The 23,119-nt window shown below is 37.5% G+C and overlaps 1 protein-coding gene across 1 annotated transcript in view; it reads left to right on the top strand.

Moving 5' to 3' along the window:
• The window catches only part of LOC309546980 (protocadherin-9-like), a 1,448,052-nt gene that overhangs the window by 410,703 nt on the left and 1,014,230 nt on the right, over nt 1-23,119 (top strand). Inside the window, exon 2 of the mRNA XM_082246750.1 lies at nt 19,925-19,984. Within this exon, the coding sequence (XP_082102876.1) occupies nt 19,979-19,984 (6 nt within the window). The 5' untranslated portion in view covers nt 19,925-19,978. The remainder of the gene's footprint in view (nt 1-19,924; nt 19,985-23,119) is intronic.

Genomic DNA, 23,119 nt, shown 5'->3' on the forward strand with positions numbered 1-23,119 from the left:
TAAAGAGCTTTCCGGGCCGATCCGGGTGGAAATACTGATGCCTGCAGGGTCCGGGAGGTGTCCGGGGATGAGGGCGAGGTGCCGGTCCACTTTGCGGAGCAGGATGGCTGCGGATGCTGCTGGATGGGGCACGATGCAGCCGAATCAGTGCAGAGCTCCCAGTCTAAGCAGCCATTTCGGAGCCCCGTCTGCTTCCACCACATGCTTGAAATGTTTATTACTCAATGTGATCACTGAACTATGATTATGAAAAATAAAAATATAACAAGAATATTTACTTGGACTTTTAAGTATCCCCACTTTGTATAGTCCTCAAGAGGCTAAGGGCCTCAAAAAAGGACAAGACATTTTATGTTTTGAATAAGAAAATGATTGGAAAACTGACTGAGCAGTTTCCCTTTCAGTTGTTTAGAAGATAGAAGTCACACACTAATCTGGTCATTGCATGTTTTATTATATTATGTGGGACCGAATTGCGGTTAACTAAGAACAAAACCAAAATGGGTATTTTATATATAAAAGCATAATGTCAAATGCATTGATTTGCAATAACCTATATCAACCAATTACCTTTCAGATTTTAGTAGCTTATAGTAGTTAGAAAGGGGGTAATATCAATTCTATAAGTAATGGCAACTTTTGTGTAGACATGTCTTTCAAATATGACAAATACTGTATGCATCAGAGTTTTTTTTAATTGCAGATAAAGGGTAAATAAATAGATATGAAGGTATGTCAAGGTTCAAATTCCATTGGCAAAAAACTATTTGACCTAGAGATTAATGCAAGGTAAAAGGGAACCCATGACATTTGTTCATCTCTTGTAAAATATTGTTATTAATAATTTGTGTGTTGGCTCTCAAATTCATGTACTTTTATATGCCCTTCATATGTCTTCACTGCAGTGTCTACATATCCTAAATGTACATGACACAGCCCCAGGCCATTCAGTGTCACAGGTCCCCATTATGATCTTCAATTGAGAAGGAATCTGTCACTTCAACACAACTGCTTTACCGCAGTACATTGAGGTTCCTGAAAATAGCTGCTTAAGTTTCAAGCTTCATTTTTACATTTAGCTCTGGAATTGCATAAAAACATATTTATTGTGTATATATATATATCTGTGCTTGGGCTGATTAAATGAATACAGATTCCAAATAATTATTATACACTCAACAAAATTATAAACACAACACTTGTTTTTGCCCCCATTTTTCTTGAGCTGAATTCAAAGATCTAAGACTTTTTCTATGTACACAAAAGGCCTATTTCTCTCAAATATTGTTCACAAATCAGTCTAAATCTGTGTTAGTGAGCACTTCTCCTTTGCCGAGATAATCCATCCACCTCACAGGTGTGGCATATTAAGATGCTGATTAGACAGCATGATTATTGCACAGGTGTGCCCCCTCAACATGCTGATTGGACAGAATGATTATTGCACAAGTGTGCTAATGGCCCATACACACGATCCGAAAATTGGATGACTTTTCGTCAGTTTTTTCTTGGTTGCTAATACACTCTCAATTATATCGCAAATGGGAGAGGTTACTTACAATACGAATGTTCTCGTACGATGCTCCAAAAGCTTCCTGTATGCGTAACCACACTGTAGCATGTGAAGGAAAGTGATGTAATGTGCGTGTGACCCCTCTAGCCATGTCTTGAACACCTTTGTACATTTAACAATTGGATTGATTTTTAAAGAACACAAAACATAATAACTCACTCCTATAAAATGTAATTTTGTGATTTAAACCTATTTTTCTTCTTTCCCTGGTTTTTCTTCTGGGTCATTCTTTCGTTTCCACTCATGAGCTGTCTACTGCTCTCCGTTTTTTTCGTACGAACAACATACTAATAATACGATTATTATTAAAAAAGAATAGCGCAACCATGCAAAAGAAATGACTATTAAATATGGAGACAATCCATAAATAAAAATGGGGGTTTAGTCCCACCATATGGCCATATGGTGCTCAAGCCCACCACTGCGTCAAAGTACCCCATTATCAGTGGGTCCTACACTATCCATAGAAAAGGGGTGAATCCAGCCTCTCCAACCCTTGGAGACAACACTCCTTGCTGGGATGGATGTGCTAATGCACTACAAAGGACTCCTCCTGTATCTACTTGATGGTGGACTCTGATAGAGTACAGGTGTGTGTGGGGGGTGGGATGCTCAACCACAGAAGTCTGGTCAGACTGAATACATAATAAACAAGCAAAAAATTGGGGGAGCAAACCCTGAGCATGTATATCTAAAGCCGGTGCAGCTATGGACCAAGCAACATGTATATTAAAAAAGAATAGCGCAACCATGCAAAAGAAATGACTATTAAATATGGAGACAATCCATAAATAAAAATGGGGGTTTAGTCCCACCATATGGCCATATGGTGCTCAAGCCCACCACTGCGTCAAAGTACCCCATTATCAGTGGGTCCTACACTATCCATAGAAAAGGGGTGAATCCAGCCTCTCCAACCCTTGGAGACAACACTCCTTGCTGGGATGGATGTGCTAATGCACTACAAAGGATCAAGTAGATATAGGAGGAGTCCCCTGCAGTGCATTAGCACACCTTCCCAGCAAGGAGTGTTGTCTCCAAGGGTAAGAGAGGCTGGATTCACCCCTTTTTTATGGATAGTGTTGGACCCACTGATAATGGGGTACTTTGACGCAGTGGTGGGCTTGAGCACGATATGGCCATATGGTGGAACTAAATCCCCATTTTTATTTATGGATTGTCTCCATATTTGATAGTCATTTCTTTTGCATGTTTGCGCTATTCTTTTTTAATATACATGTTGCTTGGTCCATAGCTGCACCGGCTTTAGATATACATGTTCAGGGTTTGCTCCCCCAATTTTTTGCTTGTTTAATAATACGATTATTGTTCGATGTGTTATCATATGATAAAAACTTTTTGGCTTGCACGATCGGATAATATAGGACAAACTGTCATGATTGCCTCTCGTAAGCTGTGTACTAACGATCCGATTATTGTACAATCTTTTCGAAAGCGGTATTTTTCGTCCGATTTTCTGATCAGGCCATTAGGCTGTCCACAATAAAAGGCCACTCTAAAATGTGTAGTTTTTTCACACAATGCCACAGATGTCGCAAGTTTTGAGGGAGCATGCAAGTGGCATGCAGTAATGTTCACCAGAGCTCTTGCCTGTGAATTGAATGTTCATTTCTCTATCATAAGTCTTAGATCTTTGAGTTCAGCTCATGAAAAAATGGGGGCAAAAACAAAAGTGCTGCATTTATAATTTTGTTCAGTGTATATTTTGAAGAAGATGTTTGCTTTACCTATTTGCACTTTTATTTTTACCCCAATAGCAATACATAACATATTTAAGTATATGTATAGCCATTTCTTTAGTTTTAGATAGAACAAAGAAGAGTTAAAATCCATGGAAGTTGCTTTTCCCATCCATGTCCCTCTGGGAAAATTTCCCTTCACTTCCTAACATACAGGCACATCAGGAAATAAGGGACAATCTCTCCAAAGTGTGGGAAACAGATGTCAAACAGTGATATCTGTTGCTTCATATAAAGTAATGTGATGTGACTAATACAGTATATAGGAATCATTAACTTGATATGAAATTGATGAAATTGAAACTTTTTTTACTAAATACAATACAGTCAATTTAGTACTTGGCATTATGGAAACTGGTGTATAACAATTAACACATTTTTTGTAAACCAGATTTTTAGGAAACATCAAAGCATGATTGCAACATTAGGACAGATGACAGTAACTGATAATAATGCCAATAAAGACACAAAGGAAAACTGAGTAACATGTGCACAGTGTACAAAACTGAGCAAAGTCAAAATACTTAAAAATTGATAAGCCCCATCTGTTATACCACTTTTAGAAAGGTATCATATTAAAGTTTTTTTTGCCAAAGGAGACTTGTATGCTTTCTTATTTTCAAAAATAATATCTTAATATAACATTTCCAACTAATCTCTAATGATTTTGTGTAGTGTGCTGTCTTGTGCAATTTTTAAAGGTACATTAATATGGTTTTATTTAATAAGCCAGCTGATAATACATGCATTACCAGTGACCATTATCAAACAATCAGTAAACATTTTTTGAACATGTAATTCTGAGGAACAGTAAAATCTGACAATTTGCTGCAGTTTTGACATGGACACCATGGAAAATGTGATATGTTGTTGCACAGATACTATTATAGGCTATACTTCCTATCTTATTAATTAGGTGTAAATAATAACCTATAATAACCTGACTAAGGTCACACATGCAAAGCCAGACTTTTTATTTTTTTAATGATCTTACACAGGATTGTGTATTCAAAGTGATTTGCCTTCACTTTAATAACTAAGCTAAATAAACCTATGCTTTTATAAATTACCATTTTATGTTCCTTTAATAAATTAACTTCCATGTGTATCTAAAAGTTTTGATTTGCAGTTGAAAAGAACAGTTACATTCAGATATAAATTCACAGCTGATACACTTGGAATGCACTGTTTTTTTATTTCCTTACTTTCTGCTTTTTCTAAGGTATCATATGCAAGTAACTTTCCAGACAGAATGACCTTCATATGTAACGTGTAAACTTGTTTTCAATCTGTCACCGAATGCAAATCCCCTTGTTAATATTCTCGGGAGTTCTAGTGCTATCATTTCTCTTCTTTTTTTCTCATTATCTCTAGCACTTTGTCCTGTACTAAGAAGAAATTAGCTTCTAATGAGTTTTGTCCTAGTTTTATGTTACTTGTTGTTTGAACACTCTGCTTACAGAGTGCAGGTGAAAACCTATGACAAGCTGTATTTGTTATAAGAAATAAGTGAGGGAGCATTCTCTATTGTACTAGGTAATATGATGTTGTTATCAAAGCACATTTTATGTCAACAAAACTAAAAAGTGCAAGGCAATGACTAAAGACTTTGGAGTCAGATGTGTTCTCTATGCTAACAGAAAAATATGTATGGTTTGCCATGCCTTGTGTTCTGAATAAATGCAGGTATTTTATTTAGTTTACTTTGTTTACTTAGTTTATTGATTGATCTACTCCTAGTATTATGATTAGAGGATTGGAATCTTGATTACATAAATATACACACAGAGATGTATACTCATTTATCCAAAGACAGAGGTAAAGAGTACATACAGTATATGGTTCCTTGGTTGAGGAAAACGGTCAAAGATATTTTTTCACAAAATCAGAAACAAACAGTATTTAAACTTGCTTAAATAGGGAATCCATACAAATGTTTAAAAAAAGAAGAGACGTTTTAATTCAGCATTAAATTTAATAAAAAAAAGAACATTAACTATATATTTAAAAAGAGTAATAGAGTCTCGTACAAACCATCAAATAATGCCAAAAGTTTGCAGTTTAGGTGACACTATTATTGGCTAACTTAAATAATAATTCCAGACATTAGTAAGTTTTACGTAGTTACATTGGGCCACCCATATCTGGCTGATGCCCCTGGAATCTATAAATCACTGAAGAAGACACTGCTACTCCAGTGATCTCCACTTGCTTCTGGGTCCTGTGCTCAGTGGCCAACCTAATCCACCCTGAATGCATGAGGTCAGCCGCTCAGTACAAGTGCCATTCAGAGAGAGAATGCTTTATGTTTTCTGAATGAATACAAAGCATTCTCTAATTGGACAAGGTGGAGAGGCAGGTGGTGACATCAAGCATTTAACCATGTCCAAAAAATAGTATGGGGGGCCCCCCAAATGCCATGCCAGAACATTCTAGTCTGGTATGGATTTTAAGGGGGAACCCCACTCATAAAACAAGAGATTCTGGAAGCCCCCTTTAAAACTAAGGGGGCCCCAATACCACCCTATATCAGAGTCAGTGAGGAGTACATTATACCCCTAGAACACCTGCTGCCTGCCAACATGTTGAAACCTGTCATTTGATTCCCATTGAATATCATCTCCAAGTTCTTGCTGCCAATGCTTCTGAACCCTGTTTGCATTTGCTTTAAAATCAAACTCTTATTGATTCATCTGTAAAAGCATTGGAAGTCCTGGAGCTTATTGTTTCAGGCCCTGAGCTTAGTAAAGGATACCAGCGGCTTCAGACAGCTGGCAGTTCTAGACTGGACTCCCACTGGGACTTGCAGAAGCTGTTGAGACAAGATGCAGGTTTAAAACATCACTGGACAAATAGACAAATTAGGACAAATTTTAAAATGGGGACTCAAGTGGTTAATTACATAGGAGGCAAAGGCAAGACACAAGTGGTTGCCAAGGACAATTAGTAGAAAAATGTTGTTGCTAAAAAAATCAAAAATAACAAAAAAAAAAAAACAAATAGAACACTGATCTTATTTTATTCACAAAGTGAAATATTGTGTAAGGAACTGGATCACCGGCTGCTGGCACTGTGGTTTCTAAACCTGGAGGGTGTATTCCTGGAGTCCACCGGGGGGAGGGTCTCTGAGCAGACAGCTAATCCCAGCAATTGGTATTCACCTGATGCTGGCTGCTGGAATGCTATTTAATTAATTCTCAACTATTTCATAATGCCTCAGTGTTTTGCCATTGCACTACATGTCCTTTACTCCCTGTACCTCTGTTCCTCATCCTGATCCTGTTTCCACCTGCTTGTACATGCTCCTGTGTACATTTTCTCCATTTTAGCTTGTTCCTTGCACTCAACCTGATCATGCTCTGCCCTGTTTATCATGCCATATTTACATAGTCTAGTTTAGTTAGTTAGTTTAGGTAGGTTTGCTTAGTTGTTTTCACTTGCTCTGATTAGGTTTGCTTTATTTAGGTTAATTAAGTTTGGTATTCTTTGGTGTATTTGATGTTTGTATTTATTATTGCATTTGTCTTTTTTAAGGAAATGAAACAAAACTATATTTACTTTTATTCAGTGGGGAGTCTGGTGCACATCTATACATACAGTATCTGGTCATGTCTCTTTCACAGGGTAGCAGCATTTGGTATCCTAACATATTGCTGAAAACACTTTAGGATTACTTCAATATAATAGTTACATATATAGTTACAAAATCAGGAATTTATATAAAAGTAACAAAAAAACACATTTCATAATTAAAATTTAGGTTTACTTTTAAAAGAGTCTGATAGTTCAAAGCTTAAGGTTTTTTTTATCAGCACAAGGGATGGTACCTACATTCAGTGAGAGGTGTCCCTTGTGCTGGTGGCTCCTGTTTTATTTGAAATCCAAAGTCCTCTACCCCCTCATACCACCATAGTGGCACACTTCCAGTGCTGTGAGGGTTATTTCATCCACTGGAACTGTCATAGGCACTCCTCGAATGATTATGCTCACTATTTCCCTCTCCTCCATTCATAGATGCTGTACTTTAGCCTCTATCAATGAAAAGTGCTCAAAAGCTTTAAAAAAGATGTCCTTATACACAATTTACCTAAGAAACTTAAATGTTTCTAATCTTCCCATTGTCCACAATTGTGGTTAAAAAAACTACAAAGAGACTTGGAGCAATTCATTGTGAAAGTGATTCAGGAAGCAATTAGATTCGCTATATGACAGTATCACAATGAAATGTATGTAAATGACTAATACAACATTATACAGAAGGTTGCTGGTTGAAGAATGTGCAAGGCTTTCTAAGGTGCTTCTTGAGCAGATATGTCCTTTGATAAACAGCCCTGCTGTTTCCCAGCTACCTGTATATAGTGCTTCAAGGTCGTGTAAAGAAAACAGAAGTTTCAAACTGACGGATGGCTCTGCTTGAAAATAGGGAGTTTCATGTTATATATTTCAATCAATAGCATATATGCAGGTGTATAAAAACATAAAAGTAAAACAAATGAAAATACAGTTACATTCAGTACTGAACACCAAACACATAATCATACAACAAAAAGTGACTTTTTCCCAAAGATTTTGTTTTGATTGCCTGAAAACAGCATTTTATATGACAAATCACATAGTTACACTGTATGTTAATATAATGACAAAATGTCAACATCGACGTATGTTAATTGAACAAATATTGACAGTGTTTCTGACTTTTCCATCTTGAAAATTGTCACTTCAGATATCAGTATATGTTTTTTTTTTATTGTTTATTTGATGTTTTCTATGCTATTGTTTTACAATGGAATTTTTTTTTTAATTTATGGGTGATGAAGACCATTGTGGAGGACACTGCTCTGGATTACACCCACTGAAATTGTATTAAATGAAGAAAGACATGCAGTTTTTTTTTTTTTTTTTTATTAGCAAACTGTCACCAAAACAAGAGAAACAATACAATAAATAAAAAAGTTTTTTTTACACACTGGGGTCAATTCCCTAAGGTATAAATACCAGGCCATTTTTTTCCTTAAAATAACTCATGTAGTATTCATTTCAAAAGTAGTAAATTCAATAAAAGCATGCGTTATTTTACTGTTTTCTGTTTTTAGTTATTTAGCACCTAAAGGTTGTGTTATTTTTAATGTTGTTTTAGTGAATTTTTGTTCACATATCAACACTGCACAAGAGGGAGATTGTTTTGTAAATGAAGGTACTCTGATATAAAAACATTCTGCCTTAATTCACAGAATGATCTCCCTTTATTTCAATATTACAAATTATCTACATTCTTGAGCTAAAGGCATAACCTTTCCACACAAATTCTTTCTTTTAACCTTCTCTGGCAAGTGAAGAGTTCCCCTCATTGTTATTTTGTACATTCCTAAAAAACGATTGCCTACACCATAAGATACATAACACATTTATTTCTTCACTGCCAGAGCCATTTTTGTCTGTTTTTAAACACATTCAAAAAATAACTTTAGGCCTAAGGATTAGTTAAAATCTCCAAAACATTATACATTTTCTGAAAGCAGACATCACGGGAAAATAAAACAGTAATTGTTCCAATGTTTTATGTCAGTTCCTTTTAAGGCACACAAATACAATATATTATCTATTTTTTTTGGTGAAATATAAAACATAAGGTTGTGCCAAGTAAATACTGTAGATAATTAACAAGACAAGCTTTAAAATTACGCACACTTGTAAAATGGTAAAGGAATTCTGTACTCTTTATTTTTTATAGCCAACACTTTATAAGCATCTACAGGTCCTCAATTAACTGTGAATATTGGTCCTAAAGTTATTGCTCTCCCCAGCATTTGTGGCAATATATAACCTTTGTAGACCAAGCAACATTTTTGTAGATACAGTAGGTGTCACAACAGGTGTTTGTATGTTCAAATATGTGTATGCATGGGGGCAAGATAGGCTCAAACTTTTTGGGGGGTTTTAAGCTAAAGAGTGTAACTTTATTTTTTGACAATTTTTGTGATAGGTTCTCATTAAAGAGACATCAGGGGTTTTTTAGACTTCTGGTGTTTTACCTGCTTTCCATTGAAGCTAATGAAGCACTCATGGCTTCTGTTTTCTTTACAGCTAGGGGAGATGTCCCTCCCCTCTATTTGTCATCACCTGCCATGTGGGTCCTAGGCCCACAGGTGGAACAGCAGGGCCTGGGAAGGATGGCAGGGGGGGCACAGTTCTGGTCAGAAGCAATATTTCAAAAAAAAACCCCACAGATATCACATGCAATTACTGATATTGAATTGATCCCTTAAAGAGAAGAAACATTTCAGCAATCAGTGTACCTATAGTTAGTGGTCACTAAAGACCTCCATTAAGTGTCCCTTGCACTCCATGTGGAAGCTGTGGTATTTCTGCAATGTTTTAACACCTGCTGAGCTAGAGATAAAATTCTTCAATCAGCAGTGAGCATGAACTTTGCTATAGCTTAAACTATTTTTCAAACTCAGCAGGTTAAAGCTGTGTTCCAGCTGGGGAAAAAAATAAAAGTCAGCAGCTACAAATACTGTAGCTGCTGACTTTTAATATATAAACATTTACCTGTCCAGGGAGCCCACAATGTCAGCAACCCAGACGGTTTTGAGATCGACTGCCGGGTGCTGCTGCCACCATTCATTGTAAGAGAAACCGGCAGTGAAGCCTTTTAGCTTTACAACTGGTTCCCTACTGCGCATGCTTTACCATCTACCAAAAGTGGGGAAGGGTACCTTGCAAAACAGGTATTCATTCCCCCCTAAGAGGTGCCAAATGTGTCATCAGGGGGGGGGGGAAGGAAGCTGATCAGCTGAAGTTTTACTTTTGGTTGGAACTCTGCTTTATTGTTTGCCCTCTGTAGAGGGACCACTACTTCCACATAGTGAGTGGGGATCCATAAACTACAGCATGTTGAAAATTGATAGACTTTTCTACAGCTGCTTTTTAGACCTCATGCACACAGGGCATTAGAAAAAAAAACAGCTGCAAAGCCACTAACAACGCCAGGGAAAAGCAGTAGTAAAAACACACTTTAAGTAGCTTTTTCTATTGGCGTAATGCGTGTTTATACGGTTAGCTTTTAGCAGCGTTTCTTTGCCTCTATTTAAAATCAATGGTTGCCTATGAGAGCCGTCTTTGATCCGACTTTCAGCCCATTGATTTAAATAGAAGTTGCATCCAAGTCAGATCATGATGATCCGACTTGTGGTGTGACTTGTGCTCTCAGGATCTTGAAGGGGAACTCCACGCCAAAAATGGAAAAAAAAAACAGTGTGGGGTACCCCCAAAATCCATATCAGACCCTTAATCGAGCATGCAGCTTGGCAGGTCAGAAAATGGGAGGGGACGAGCAAGAGCCCATCCCCCTTCCTGGATCACACAGGCCATAAGCCCTCAACATGGGGGTAGGAGCTTTGGGGCGAGGGGGCTCTGCACCCCCCACCCTAAAAAACCTTGTCTCTATGTTGATGGGGACAAGGGCCTCTTCCCGACAACCCTGGGTGGTGGTTGTGGTCTGCGGGCCCCATACTCATTCCATGTGAATGAGTATGAGGTACATTTTACCCCTACCCATTCAACCCAGAAAAGGCAGTGTAGTGTAAATAATGACAAGAGACGGTTTTGAGAAATCCTTTATTAAAAATCTTCCTCCGATCTTTTCCCTCTGATCTTCTCCCTCCTATATTCTCCCTCAGGTCTTTTTCTTCTGATCTTCTCCCTCCGGTGTTCTTTCTCTGACCTGGTCCTCCTCCGATGCTGTCTCCTGTGAATACGCCTGCTCTGCTCTTTACTGCTTCTTATATAGCCATAAGGGAAGGCCATCCAGTGACATCACCCCGGGACGCTGCCCCTTGTGTCATCACATGTGCAGAGCCCCCCCTGCCCCAAATCTCGTTCCCTCCCCTTTCCTGACCTGCATGCTCAGATGAGGGATTGTTATGGAACTTGGGGGGGGACCCCACGCCATTTTTTCCCCATTTTGGCATGGGGTTTTAAGTTCCATACAAGACTCAAAGGGCCTGATATGGAACTTGGAAGGGGGAGCCCATGCCTTTTTTTTCCATTTTGCCATGGAGTCCCCCTTCAAGATCCTCAGAGCACAAGTCGCACCACAAGCCAAATCATCATAATTTGACTTGGATGCGACTTTCATTCAAATCAATGGCCTCTCATAGGGAACCTCTGATTTTTACATGTAAAAAAAAAATGATTGATGCCGCTAAACGTTGTAACTCAGGTCCTCAGAACACGCTGGCCCTGGGTTTTATTTGCAGCTTGAAAATGCCTATGCCACTTACAGCTTCAAAATGTCTGTGTGTGCATTAGGCTATAGAATAACATGGAGGGGCATTTTTAACCATTTGCTGACTGCCGCCCGACTATATACGCCGGCGGTCAGCCCCTCCCGGTACGTCACTAGCCTGGCTCCCGCCCCAGCTCGTACCCGATGAAGCCATCGCGTGTGTCCGCCAGTCACTCGCGATCGTCAGGTAGAGAGGGAGAAAGGCAGGCGGCTAATGTAAACAAAGCCGCCTGTCATTCTCCCCTGTGTAAAAGCACTGATCACTCGGTCCTGCTATGTAGGACCGTTGATCTGTGCTGTTACACACACAGCAACATCCAATGAAAGTTAGAAACACGCCCCTAGGGACACACTTAACCCCTCCCTATCCAATAAAGTTAACCCCTTCCCTCCCAGCGTCATTTTTACAGTAACAGTGCATATGTATAGCACTGATTACTGTAGTAATGTCACTGGTACCCCCAAAAGTGTCAAAAATGTCATTCAAGGGTCCGATCTGTCCGCCGCAATGTCGCAGTACCGCAAAAAAAATCGCAGATCGCCGCCATTACTTGTTAAAAAAAAAACAACAAAAATGACAAAAATATTTCCCTTAGTTAGTAAACGCAATAACTTTTGCGCAAACCAATCAAATACGCTTATTGTGATTTTTTTTTTACCAAACATAGGTAGCAGAAAACAAATTGGCCAAAAACTTTAAAAAAATTTGATTTTTACATTTTTTTTGGGGGGGGGGGGATTTCTCATAAAAAAATGTGAAAAATATTGTTATTTTTGCAAAATTGTCGCTTTTTTTTGTTTATAGCGCATGATCAAAAAATCGCACAGGTGATCAAATACCACCAAAAGAAAGCTCTGTTTGTGGGAAAAAAAAGGATGTCAAATTCATTTGGGTACAGCGTCGCATGACCGCGCAATTGTCCATTAAAATCACGCAGTGCCGAATCGCAAAATACCCCCTGGTCAGGAAGGGGATAAAATCTTCCAGGGCTTAAGTGGTTAAGCTGAAAATAAAGAGAAAAACATACCTGACACTCCTAAAAGCGGCTGTAAAAATGCCCTGTGTGCATGAGGACTTAAAGAAAACAAATTGCAAGAATTTTCACTCCTTTTGTTTTGATGCACCTGGAATGTATTTAACTGTATACTGAAAGTTTAATAAAAATGGTCAAGCTTCATATAGCCGACTTGTGTTTGTGAGCATTAGAATAGAGTTATACATTCTCATTAAACAGGAGATGAAAATGTTGGAGCACATAAGGACTTTTTGTGGTGCTCCAGGATAGCACCCAAAAGTTTATATAAAACAATCACTTTTTTGGCACAATATTAAAAACATTGTTAAAAACTGGTTTGATCAATCTAATATTTGTCCCCATATGTGTTTTTATATCTCTATTTGCTCCAATTGCATATTATTTAAAATATAGTACACACCCCTATTGCAATCCACATTCAATATCCAGTGTTCAAGAGGAGAAGATTCCCAGTTTTTGATGCATTTTGTGGAAGGATCTGCTTCTTCAGAAGAAGGAAAACACAGGAGACAACTGCTTGATAGATATCAGGACTTGGGCTTGAACCAGGGACCTCTTCTGTGTCTGGCATTGATTCTTCTTGCTGAGCTATCTGGGATGATTGGACAACACTGGCTTGTGTCTTGATTGCTATTGAACCTTGAACTCCTTGCTCCTCCCATGAACTTCCTATATAAACCCTGCCCCTGCACTTCTTGTCACCTGATTATGGTGGTTGGATTCTGCATACTACATGAGCTACTTCTATTGCTGTCTGGAAAACGACTTTGGCTTGTGCCCCCTGACTATGAAACTCTCCTGCTGCATCGACCTTGGCTTGTGACCCTGCCTACGCAACTCTCTCCTGCACCGAACATGGCTTGTAACCCCAACATGGATTATTGGTCTAGTAATTCAGACTTTCCTACCTCTCTCAGACCTGAGAACTGAGCTTGCTTCACGCTGTTGGCCATTGGTCTCCACTCATTACAAGTATTCTCCTAACAACAGATCTATAAGAATCATAATATAAACATAATTTCCACCATTATATGCCGTGGTATTTTAATTAATAAAATGTACAGCCAGAACTTACTAACCAATTCAGATGTAACCAGAACTGGTGGAACCCCACCCCTAAGCATGGCATACGGGCTCGCCCACTCACCCTGGGAGTGGACATGGAGGAGCACAAAAAGGAAGGAATGCTAGCAGAGAAAGCATGCACATATAATTACACTGCCTGCACTATTATTCATCCTTCAATGGTCAACTGATATAGCATAGCACCAACTTTCTCAAAAAAGGAATCTACTTGTGGAGAATGTTGGTATTCATGGGGCTCTTATGTAAAATGATAGGAATGTCTGTATATAAAAAAAGTAAATAGGGCTCAGAAAGACAAAATATATCCATCTAAAAATCCCAAAGGCCACTATTCCTTGTAAGATGATTCTAAACAGAAAGATAATATGTGTGCTTATCCTGAAAGGTAATGGCAATAATGTTAGTCTAAATGTTTTCCTTCCCATCTGTGAGTCATGCTGCCTCAAGCATGATGGCATATACTCCCCCATTTCCAACCCCCTCCTTTATACCCCAGTTCGTTTCATTCTGAATACATATTTGGACAAATTTTTCGTTATTAAGTGGGTCAGATATAGCTCGAATTGCAGAACAAACAAAGTTTACCGAATTTAACTAAACTAAGTTTGTCCGATTTTCAGAAATTTAAATTTAAATTTGAATCAAATTTTACATCTAATTCCAGTCTAATTCAAGCTGTAAACATTTTTGTGAAATCAAAAAATGTGTGTATTAAATTACTATTTTGAAATAATGCTGTTTTGGTAAGCCAAAGATGATTTAAAGAGTCATTGTAATCATTTGAAGAATTTTTATTTTGTTTGTTCACTTTGCCACATTAAAATCGAAAATAAAAATCAAAAGTTTTCGATTCGACCGATTCAAAATGTATTGATTTGAACATTTTAAATTGAAAAAATCAGTAAATTTGAAGAAAATTAAAAAAAGGCAAAAAACAAATATGAATACAAATTACGAATATGAATCCCAAATGGGTATTGAACGAATCAACTGAATTTAACTAAATTAAATAACTAGATTAATGAATTTAAATGAAACATTTTTTTTTGTCATGCACATGTCTAGCGGTGATGCCACCGCAGGCCACCCTACTGCACATGATATCATACACACAGGCACAATGATGTCTCAAGCAAGCATGATTAGGAGAGCAGCAGCGATAAACACCAATGTGACTGCACATACCAATGAAGAGCTCCGGGCCACTTGATCTCCTTTGCCATCTAGTGAGGACCACTTGTACGGCAGCCCAATCTCCACCTGGGCACGCCGCATGTCCGCCAAGTAATGACACAGGGGGAGGATGGCGAAACCACTCATCGAGCCAGACACATCTGAAAAAGGGTTAACAAAATTTACTATGTGATCTAATTGCTAATTATGTAAACAATTATACATGATATCATCAGGCAATAACTCTGTTGCATTTAATACAAAGCGTACAAACAGCATCAAAAATGGGGTATAATCCCAACCTTTACATAGAATCATTATTTAGGTACAGTTTGAAAGAATACATGTTTTCTAGACAATTCACAAGAAAGGTTTATAACTCAGGGTTTCATTCAAACCAGGTAGAATGGTAACCCCAAAATGTTAAATCCACTTGTTTCCCTCTGGAGGACCACTTTATCATAATCCACACCATGGGGATTTTTTTGGACCCACTCTAATAAAGTCCAACTAATAACACAATGGATACGTCAAAATTATGAGGTATTCCAATGTGTCTACTAATAGGCGTTATATGGTCCTCAATTTTTGAAAGGACAAATAGTTTTGCCTACATAGAAAACACAGCAGGTGCATGTAATTAAACATATAATGCCTACAGTGCTACAATCTATGTCATAGTTAGGAATAAACCTTTCCCTACTGGGGAGTGTACTGTTGGTACATTATTTCACCCATTGACATCATAAACAATTTCCACACCGAAAAGTGCACTTGTTACCATAAGGCTCATAAGAACATTGTTTCTTGACATAATGACTACACATAAGTTAGTCACACAAGGAAACAGCCCACCTCTATGTCATTTCTGGTTAATGTCTACCATACTTTTATGTGGCTGGATCACCTGAAAGCAAACACTAATATTTCTGCAATATAAATCACACTTCCCTATGCTTGCTTGGGAATGTATTGATAAATCTAGTCATGTGAGTCTCAGTAAATTTTTTGGTATGGAACAAAAGCTTCATCCTGCTGTAGTGCTCATTGATGCACATTTTTAAAGGATTTTTGACTGTAACCTCATGCTAGGAGTCTGATTTGTAATTCTCTAGCTTGTTCAATAAAAATCAGTATCCTGGGTGCAATTGCTTCAAAGCCTAATATACTGACCATAGAGTATGTTTTGGACTAGTGCTTTAGGATAGCCACCTGTCACATGTAACAGAGTGTTTCCTGGTGTTTGCTTTCTGTATAAGCTATACCATTAATTTGGACATAAAGTTCTATATCAAGGAAAAAAAATATGTTCTTGATAGTATTACATAGTAAATTTTAGGTTGAAGGGATTAACAATTAGTTTATCCAAAAATGTATTTAATTTATAAATTTTTCCTGTCTATATGACTAGTACATCATCAATATAGCAATACTAACAGGCTATGTGTTTTACAAAAGGTAACAATTCACCATCAATAAACATACAGTTTAACATAGATGAGCACACAAGAGGTGCCCATAGTCACCCCCTGTATCTGGAGGTAGTGGGTGCTGGCAAACACAAATTTGTTTCTAGGGAGTATAAACCTTAACAAGCAGCAAAACAAAATAAAGTTGTTTAAGGGCCAAGTTGTGCTATCCTGTTCATAAAGGAAGGTCTAAGCCATCCTGATGCCTTGCTCATCAGGAATACTCAACAATAGAGCTTCTATGTTGATAGCCCTAAGCAATTTTAATTAACCACTTGCTGACCGCCGCAAGTACATATACTGCGGCGGTCAGCCCCGTGCAGGCAAAGTGACGTACCGGTACGTCACTAGCCTGTAAGCCAATAGGGGGCGAGTGCGCACTGCCGGAGGCCCGCCCCCGCTCGTTCACTGACACCTCAGCGCGAGTGACCAGCGGACCCAATGTCCGCCAGTCACTCGTGATCGTCAGTTACAGAGGGAGAATGGCAGGCGGCTAATGTAAACAAAGCCGCCTGTCATTCTTCCCTGTGTAACAGCAGGGATCATACGGTCCTGCTATGTAGGACTGTGGATCTCTGCTGTTACATAAAAAGCCACATTCCTGCACAGTAAGAAGCACGCCCCTAGGGACACACTTAACCCCTCCTTCCCCAATAAAGTTAACCCCTTCCCTGCCAGTGTCATTTTTACAGTAACAGTGCATATGTATAGCACTGATTACTGTAGTAATGTCACTGGCACCCCCAAATGTGTCAAAAATGTCAGTCAAGGGTCCGATCTGTCCGCCGCAATGTCGAACTCCCGCAAAAAAAATTGCAGATCGCCACCATTACTTGTTAAAAAAAAACAACAAAAATGACAAAAATCTTTCCCTTAGTTAGTAAACTCAATAACTTTTGCACAAACCAATCCAAATACGCTTATTGAAATTTTTTTTACCAAACATATGTAGCAGAAAACAAATTGGCCAAAAATGTTAAAAAATTTTGATTTTTACATTTTTTTGGGGGGAATTTCATATAATATTAATATAATATAATATAATATTCTTCATATATGTGAAGAATATTGTTATTTTTGCAAACTTTTTGCTCTTTTTTTGTTTATAGCGCATGATCAAAAAATCGCAGAGGTGATAAAATACCACCAAAAGAAAGCTCTGTTTATGGGAAAAAAAAGAACGTCAAATTAGTTTAGGTACAGCGTGGCACGACTGCGCAATTGTCCGTTAAATTCACGCAGTGCCGAATCGCAAAATAGGGCCTGGTCAGGAAGGGGGTAAAATCTTCCGGGGCTTAAGTGGTTAAATCAAATCCATCAACTTTATTTTATGCCCTGCCAAATAAGTCATCAAAAACCCAGAGACAATTAGAGAATGGCTTCTTGTGGGCAGGTGTATTGTATTTACACTAACAAAAAACTTAAAAATGAATTTCAGGCAAGCAAACTCAATCAGGGATTTTTTACAATGGCTAGAAATACTGTAGTTGTGTTAAATACAGAAGTTTTCATAAGCTGTATTTAAAATCTCTATTTAAGCCATATAGGTGTTATTTTGAATTTCACTGGTGTTAACTGAACATATCTGTTACATTAAAAAAAAAAAAAAAGAGTACTCTAATTTTGTTGTGTTAGCTTTGTGAGCCTAATTATATCAAATCAACTGTGTTGCTAAAATCAAAGTGTCAATAAAAGATGTCCTTGCAAAGAAGATAGGAAATACCTCTGCCACTGCCTGCACCATTGAATGCTGCCATAATAGGAAAATAAATCACCAAGTGAAGTCTCTTCAGAGCAAAAAACTTTCAGGATCTTCTGTTTCCCTACTGCTCTCATGGGTTCCTCCTGCCAATTCTATATTGCTACATAACAGAGTAGTGATAAAGGGAAGATTGAGAGGAACCAGTGGGAGGAGTGCAGCAGGTAGACCAATAATTCAACAAAAGGGTTGGGTTCTGATGGGACTTTAAGGAATGATTTCTCTTCATTACAGTGGCATTCAGAAGTGCAAGATGCAGGAGAGGTAAGTATTTACTTTTTCTTTGCAGAGAAGATTTTGGTAGGCACTGTTAGTAAAAGAGTTGTTCCATTGATAAATCAATAGAAATGTTTGGAAATACCATTCCAGATTTGGTTACCAGGTTAAAAATCTAACAAGGAAATCTGTTGTACTGCACTTATGTCTGAAATTATAATCAGATACCCATGATTCCTGCATGTAAGTACCTATATATTTAAAGAGCTTATTTTTTGTTTTAAATGGAATGTAACTTCAATCAGTTATTAGTATTAGTGCAATTTCCAATGCTACTGTATGGTAAAAATGTACTTAACACATTAGTTGAAAAAAATGAGGTAAAAAATGGATGCCAAGATTAACATCATATAATGGTAACACTTTTTGAAAGTTTCCTAAATGAGGTTGTAATAAGGAAGTACACTTTATAACCACAGCAATACCCGTAAAGAAGTTTTTTTTTTCCCGTTTCCTTGTACCTTGTACATTTATTGTATCTCAAGCTAACAACAAAACATCTCAGTATTAGGCAAAAAAAAAAAAACAGCAAATAGTTTATTTTTCTGTTTCATCGTTTTTTATTGAGATTGAAGTTAAAGACAGATTCAAAGTACAGGAGAGTATCTAGACCAACAAACTGAATAATGATACAGTATGTCCATCATAACAAAATAACAAAGCTCTTTAAGAAAAAAAAAGTAAATTATTCCCCGTTAAATAAACATATGAGGCTCGGTGCAGAAAAAAAAGGGGGGAGAGATTTGAAGGTGATAGAAAAAGGGGAGTGAAGGGAGGGGGGAGAAGAAAGGAAGAAAACAATAAAAAGGCGAGGTCTGTAAAGGAAAAGTCACTCTGTCCAACTCTATACCAAACTCCTCAGATAGGCCCCCCATCACATAGGGGATTGCAAATATGTGATTCAGGAATTTCGGGTTTTTATTTAAAATTTAGCTTGTCTATCAATGAGAATGCTGGCTAATTTTTGGTATAACATTATGCAGGATAGCTTATGTTTAGCTGTTGTGATGGACATCTTTGTGGCGAGTAAAAGATACGAGATTGGGTATATCTAGGGATGTTGTCCACCAGGTCATTAAAGAGAGTTTTCCTGATGATGTTAACTAAGGTTGCAGAGTAAATCAAGGTGAATACACTGATCCAGAAGCACTCGATTTTTGAGCAGGTCCACCAAGAATGGAACATAGTCCCTTTCTGTCTACTTCTTCTAAAATATAGAGGAGAAATGTCAGGGTAGACATGCACCAGCAAGATATGACTGTATAATCGACAAGAGTGGTCTCTCTCCCAATCTCTCTCTCTCTCTCTCTCTTTCTTTCTCTCTCTCTCTGAAATTCTGCCAGAAATTCAAACCCCATAGCAGGTACATAGCTCACATTAAACATTTCTATGGCATAGACTGTATACTGTATCTATTGGCCTGGAGATAAGCTTTAATATACTGTATAAGAAATAGTGTTATTCACTTATAACACCAATAATCTTTATTTTCCTTCACTAGGGCCAGGACTTACCTCTACATGAAATACTAAATGCTTCATGTGAGAACAGTGGCATGCAGGTATGTCTATCTTTTTGAGTTTGATATAGTATGTCATATACAGGTAGAAGTATTTATGTTACTATTTACTAAAATTTACTTGTTCTCATGTGCTCAGATGTGCGCAGAGATTGCTTCTATTATAAGATGTATGTGAAATTGGAAAATGTATATGACAAAGACATTCAGGTCATTTAAGTCATGTTTTATCTCTTTTACTATAAAAGAGAAGCATAGCTAACATTTTATAAGTGGTATACAGTAGGTTTAGTAATAAGCATATTTAGCATGCATTAATCCTCAGAAATTCTACCAGATTTGCTTGAAATTGTTTGTTTCTGAATTCTAGCAGAGTGGTTTAGAAAAAGCTCTAGGGCAGAAGCTATGTGATGTACATGTAATGCACTTTCATTATTTCATCTTATCATTAAATAATTGTTCACAATAGTTCTGTATTTCATTTAAACTTGTTTATTACCTTTGGATTCCTTAAAGTCCTGCCTGTTTTAAAACATGTGCCAGTTATGATAAGTTGATTATTAGAGTTTAACAAGCTGATCAGCATTCTTGCACATTCTCTATTTTTGTATGTAAATTGATATGAACCTGTTGGAAATGAGGCAGTTTAAGATAGAGGGCATAGCCAGAAGGAACAGAAGAAAAGGGTTGACACTTTCAAATGGAGACATTATTTTGAGCTGAACAGTAGAATAAGTCTAAAGCTGAAGAACATTGCTATAGTATCTATCATTTATGTGATGCAAATATTAGAATTTTAGATTTCAGCTTGACCTTTAATATTTTATTTTACATCCTCAACCAGCTTTTGAAAAATAGATGTTGCTAGAGCTAGAATGAGTTTCTTGCTCGCATTGCAGAGAATTACTGTGATGACTTCATAAAATTATAACGCCAATGAAATATCATTCCTAGCATCATTGATAAGTACATTTTCACACAGTATCTATGTACACTATTGTAACTGCTACAAATGTAACAGTGCTTGGACTGGACTAGAAGTAGAAGAGTAGACAACGGATTCTACGTTTAGCGATAATAGCCTAAACTGGCACAAAATAAGGAAAATCTGACATTTGTTCATGGTAAGTCTTACTCCAAGATAAATTAACAATTACTATTTTCTGTCTTTTGGTATTATTTGCGCCAAAATCATTTTCCTGTAACATCCCATTTTCATGGTTTTGTTTGTAGAATAAACTAAGTTTCAGATATTTACTTAGAAAAAAATCCAACAACATATCCCTTTATTTAAATATAGTATAAAATAGTCTTAAAATGTTGACTTGGATCGTATGAAGCATCATTTATTTTTGTATATTGCTTGTTGGCAAGTTTCATGTAAAAAATGCAGCATGTCTTTTTCTGCTGCATCTAAAATGTATTCATTCTCAAAGGCAAATCAATTTCAATGTAATCAAAAACATCTCAAAAAGTCCTTCAAATGCTTTGCAAATACAAACCATTATTCTCTAAAAGCACCTGAAAAACAGATGTGTGTTTAGTCTGACATCAGTCCCTGCCCCAATCAAATGTTTAATTCAATTTTCCTAATACATACTCACACACACTATCTTTCTTTCTTTCTCTGTGTTGGAATGCAACTGACCTATTGGTGTTTGAAATGGGGATTTTTATGGTCCATGTTTGCAAATCATAATCTGTGTTGTATTTACCACAGTGTCACTCTCAGCTTTTGCCTAGAGCCTTTACAAACTATAATTATTTTAGCTTTGTTTAACACATTTGGAGTAAATTCAGAATATGAACCAAGGGTGTCACTAGCACCAAGTATATGTGCCCCACATCGTCTGTTGAGTGCATTGGGTCTTTTCTACTTCCAGAGTGCCAGAGGCAGATTGGATAGAGTTGCATGTGTCCACAGGCTGGTTCCTCCCGGCCAATTCCAAGAAGCTTCATTTTCATTTGTTCAGGAGGTGGACTGTACTTGCATGCAGAGGGCATGAAACAGAGATCGGGATAACAGCTAAAAATCATGCTGAGAATGTTAATTTGGCTATCAAAATATACTGTAAGTTCATGTGATTTTAGTGATGCAGGGTCTAACCTTAAAGTGGAAATAAACTCCTATAAATTGTTGGCAGGTAAGCTTTTATTGTAGATGAGACTCTGTATGTTTCTGTTCCACACCCCTAATTCTCTACTTTGCTAAGTATATTGCCTATTCAATGCAACCTCATACTGTATCATGTGCTGTACTATTCATATTCCACAAGGTCCTTGTCTGCATGCTGCTAAGTAGTCCTCAATAATTTGAATGATGCTCTTTTTACATTACCTTTCCCATGCCCTCTCATCCTGTGCTCTGTGCTATACTCTCCCTAATTATGTATTACCCATTATTGTGAATGCTGTGCTGTACAATTTCTATTCCAAACCACATCATTCTGTATGCTGAGCTTTACATTCCCCATTCCTAGGCTTAGCACTCTGGGGAGGTACCCATCTTGTGATGCCTAGGGGGGTTACTGGCAATGAATGAGCAAAATGAGTATTGCTTGCATAGGGTGAAAAACCAAAACATGTACCACCAAGACAAGTGGACACTTATTTCTGACCATGCTATTCTGTAAGCTGTGCTGTCCCACACATTGACCAATGCACTGTACACTCTATGTTGCATAATACATAATCCAGACCCCTGCACTTTATACACTGTTGTAATTTACAGTCCTGATCTCTAAAAGTCAATGCACTGTATTGTATGCTACACTGTCCTTACTGCTTTGTTCTATGTGTTATGTTGCATCTTTTACCATGAATAGGGTACACTAACCACAAAGTTTTGACTACTACACTACAACTGATACAGTACATAAGATTCATATACCCGATTACTGCACACAATACGCTATGTTGTTGTTACACAGGTCTGACTATGGTTTGGTCCGACCTCTGCATACTATTATGGGAATTCATAAAGAGTGTTTAAGACATTCTTTAGAATTTTGACATGCCTCCACATGACAGATGTCAAGTTTCAGATTCATGTAATTCTTGTATTGGGAATCTTATGGGAATTTACATACATTAGTTCCCCCTCAGGTAAGCTCCCCTTGTAATTTACATCAGCAGTGGAATAACCCTTAGACAGTCTGCTTTTGGCTATAGAATTTA

Source organism: Pelophylax lessonae (genome assembly GCF_965119305.1).
Source record: "Pelophylax lessonae genome assembly, chromosome: 2".
In the NCBI taxonomy this organism is placed as follows: Eukaryota; Metazoa; Chordata; class Amphibia; order Anura; family Ranidae; genus Pelophylax; species Pelophylax lessonae.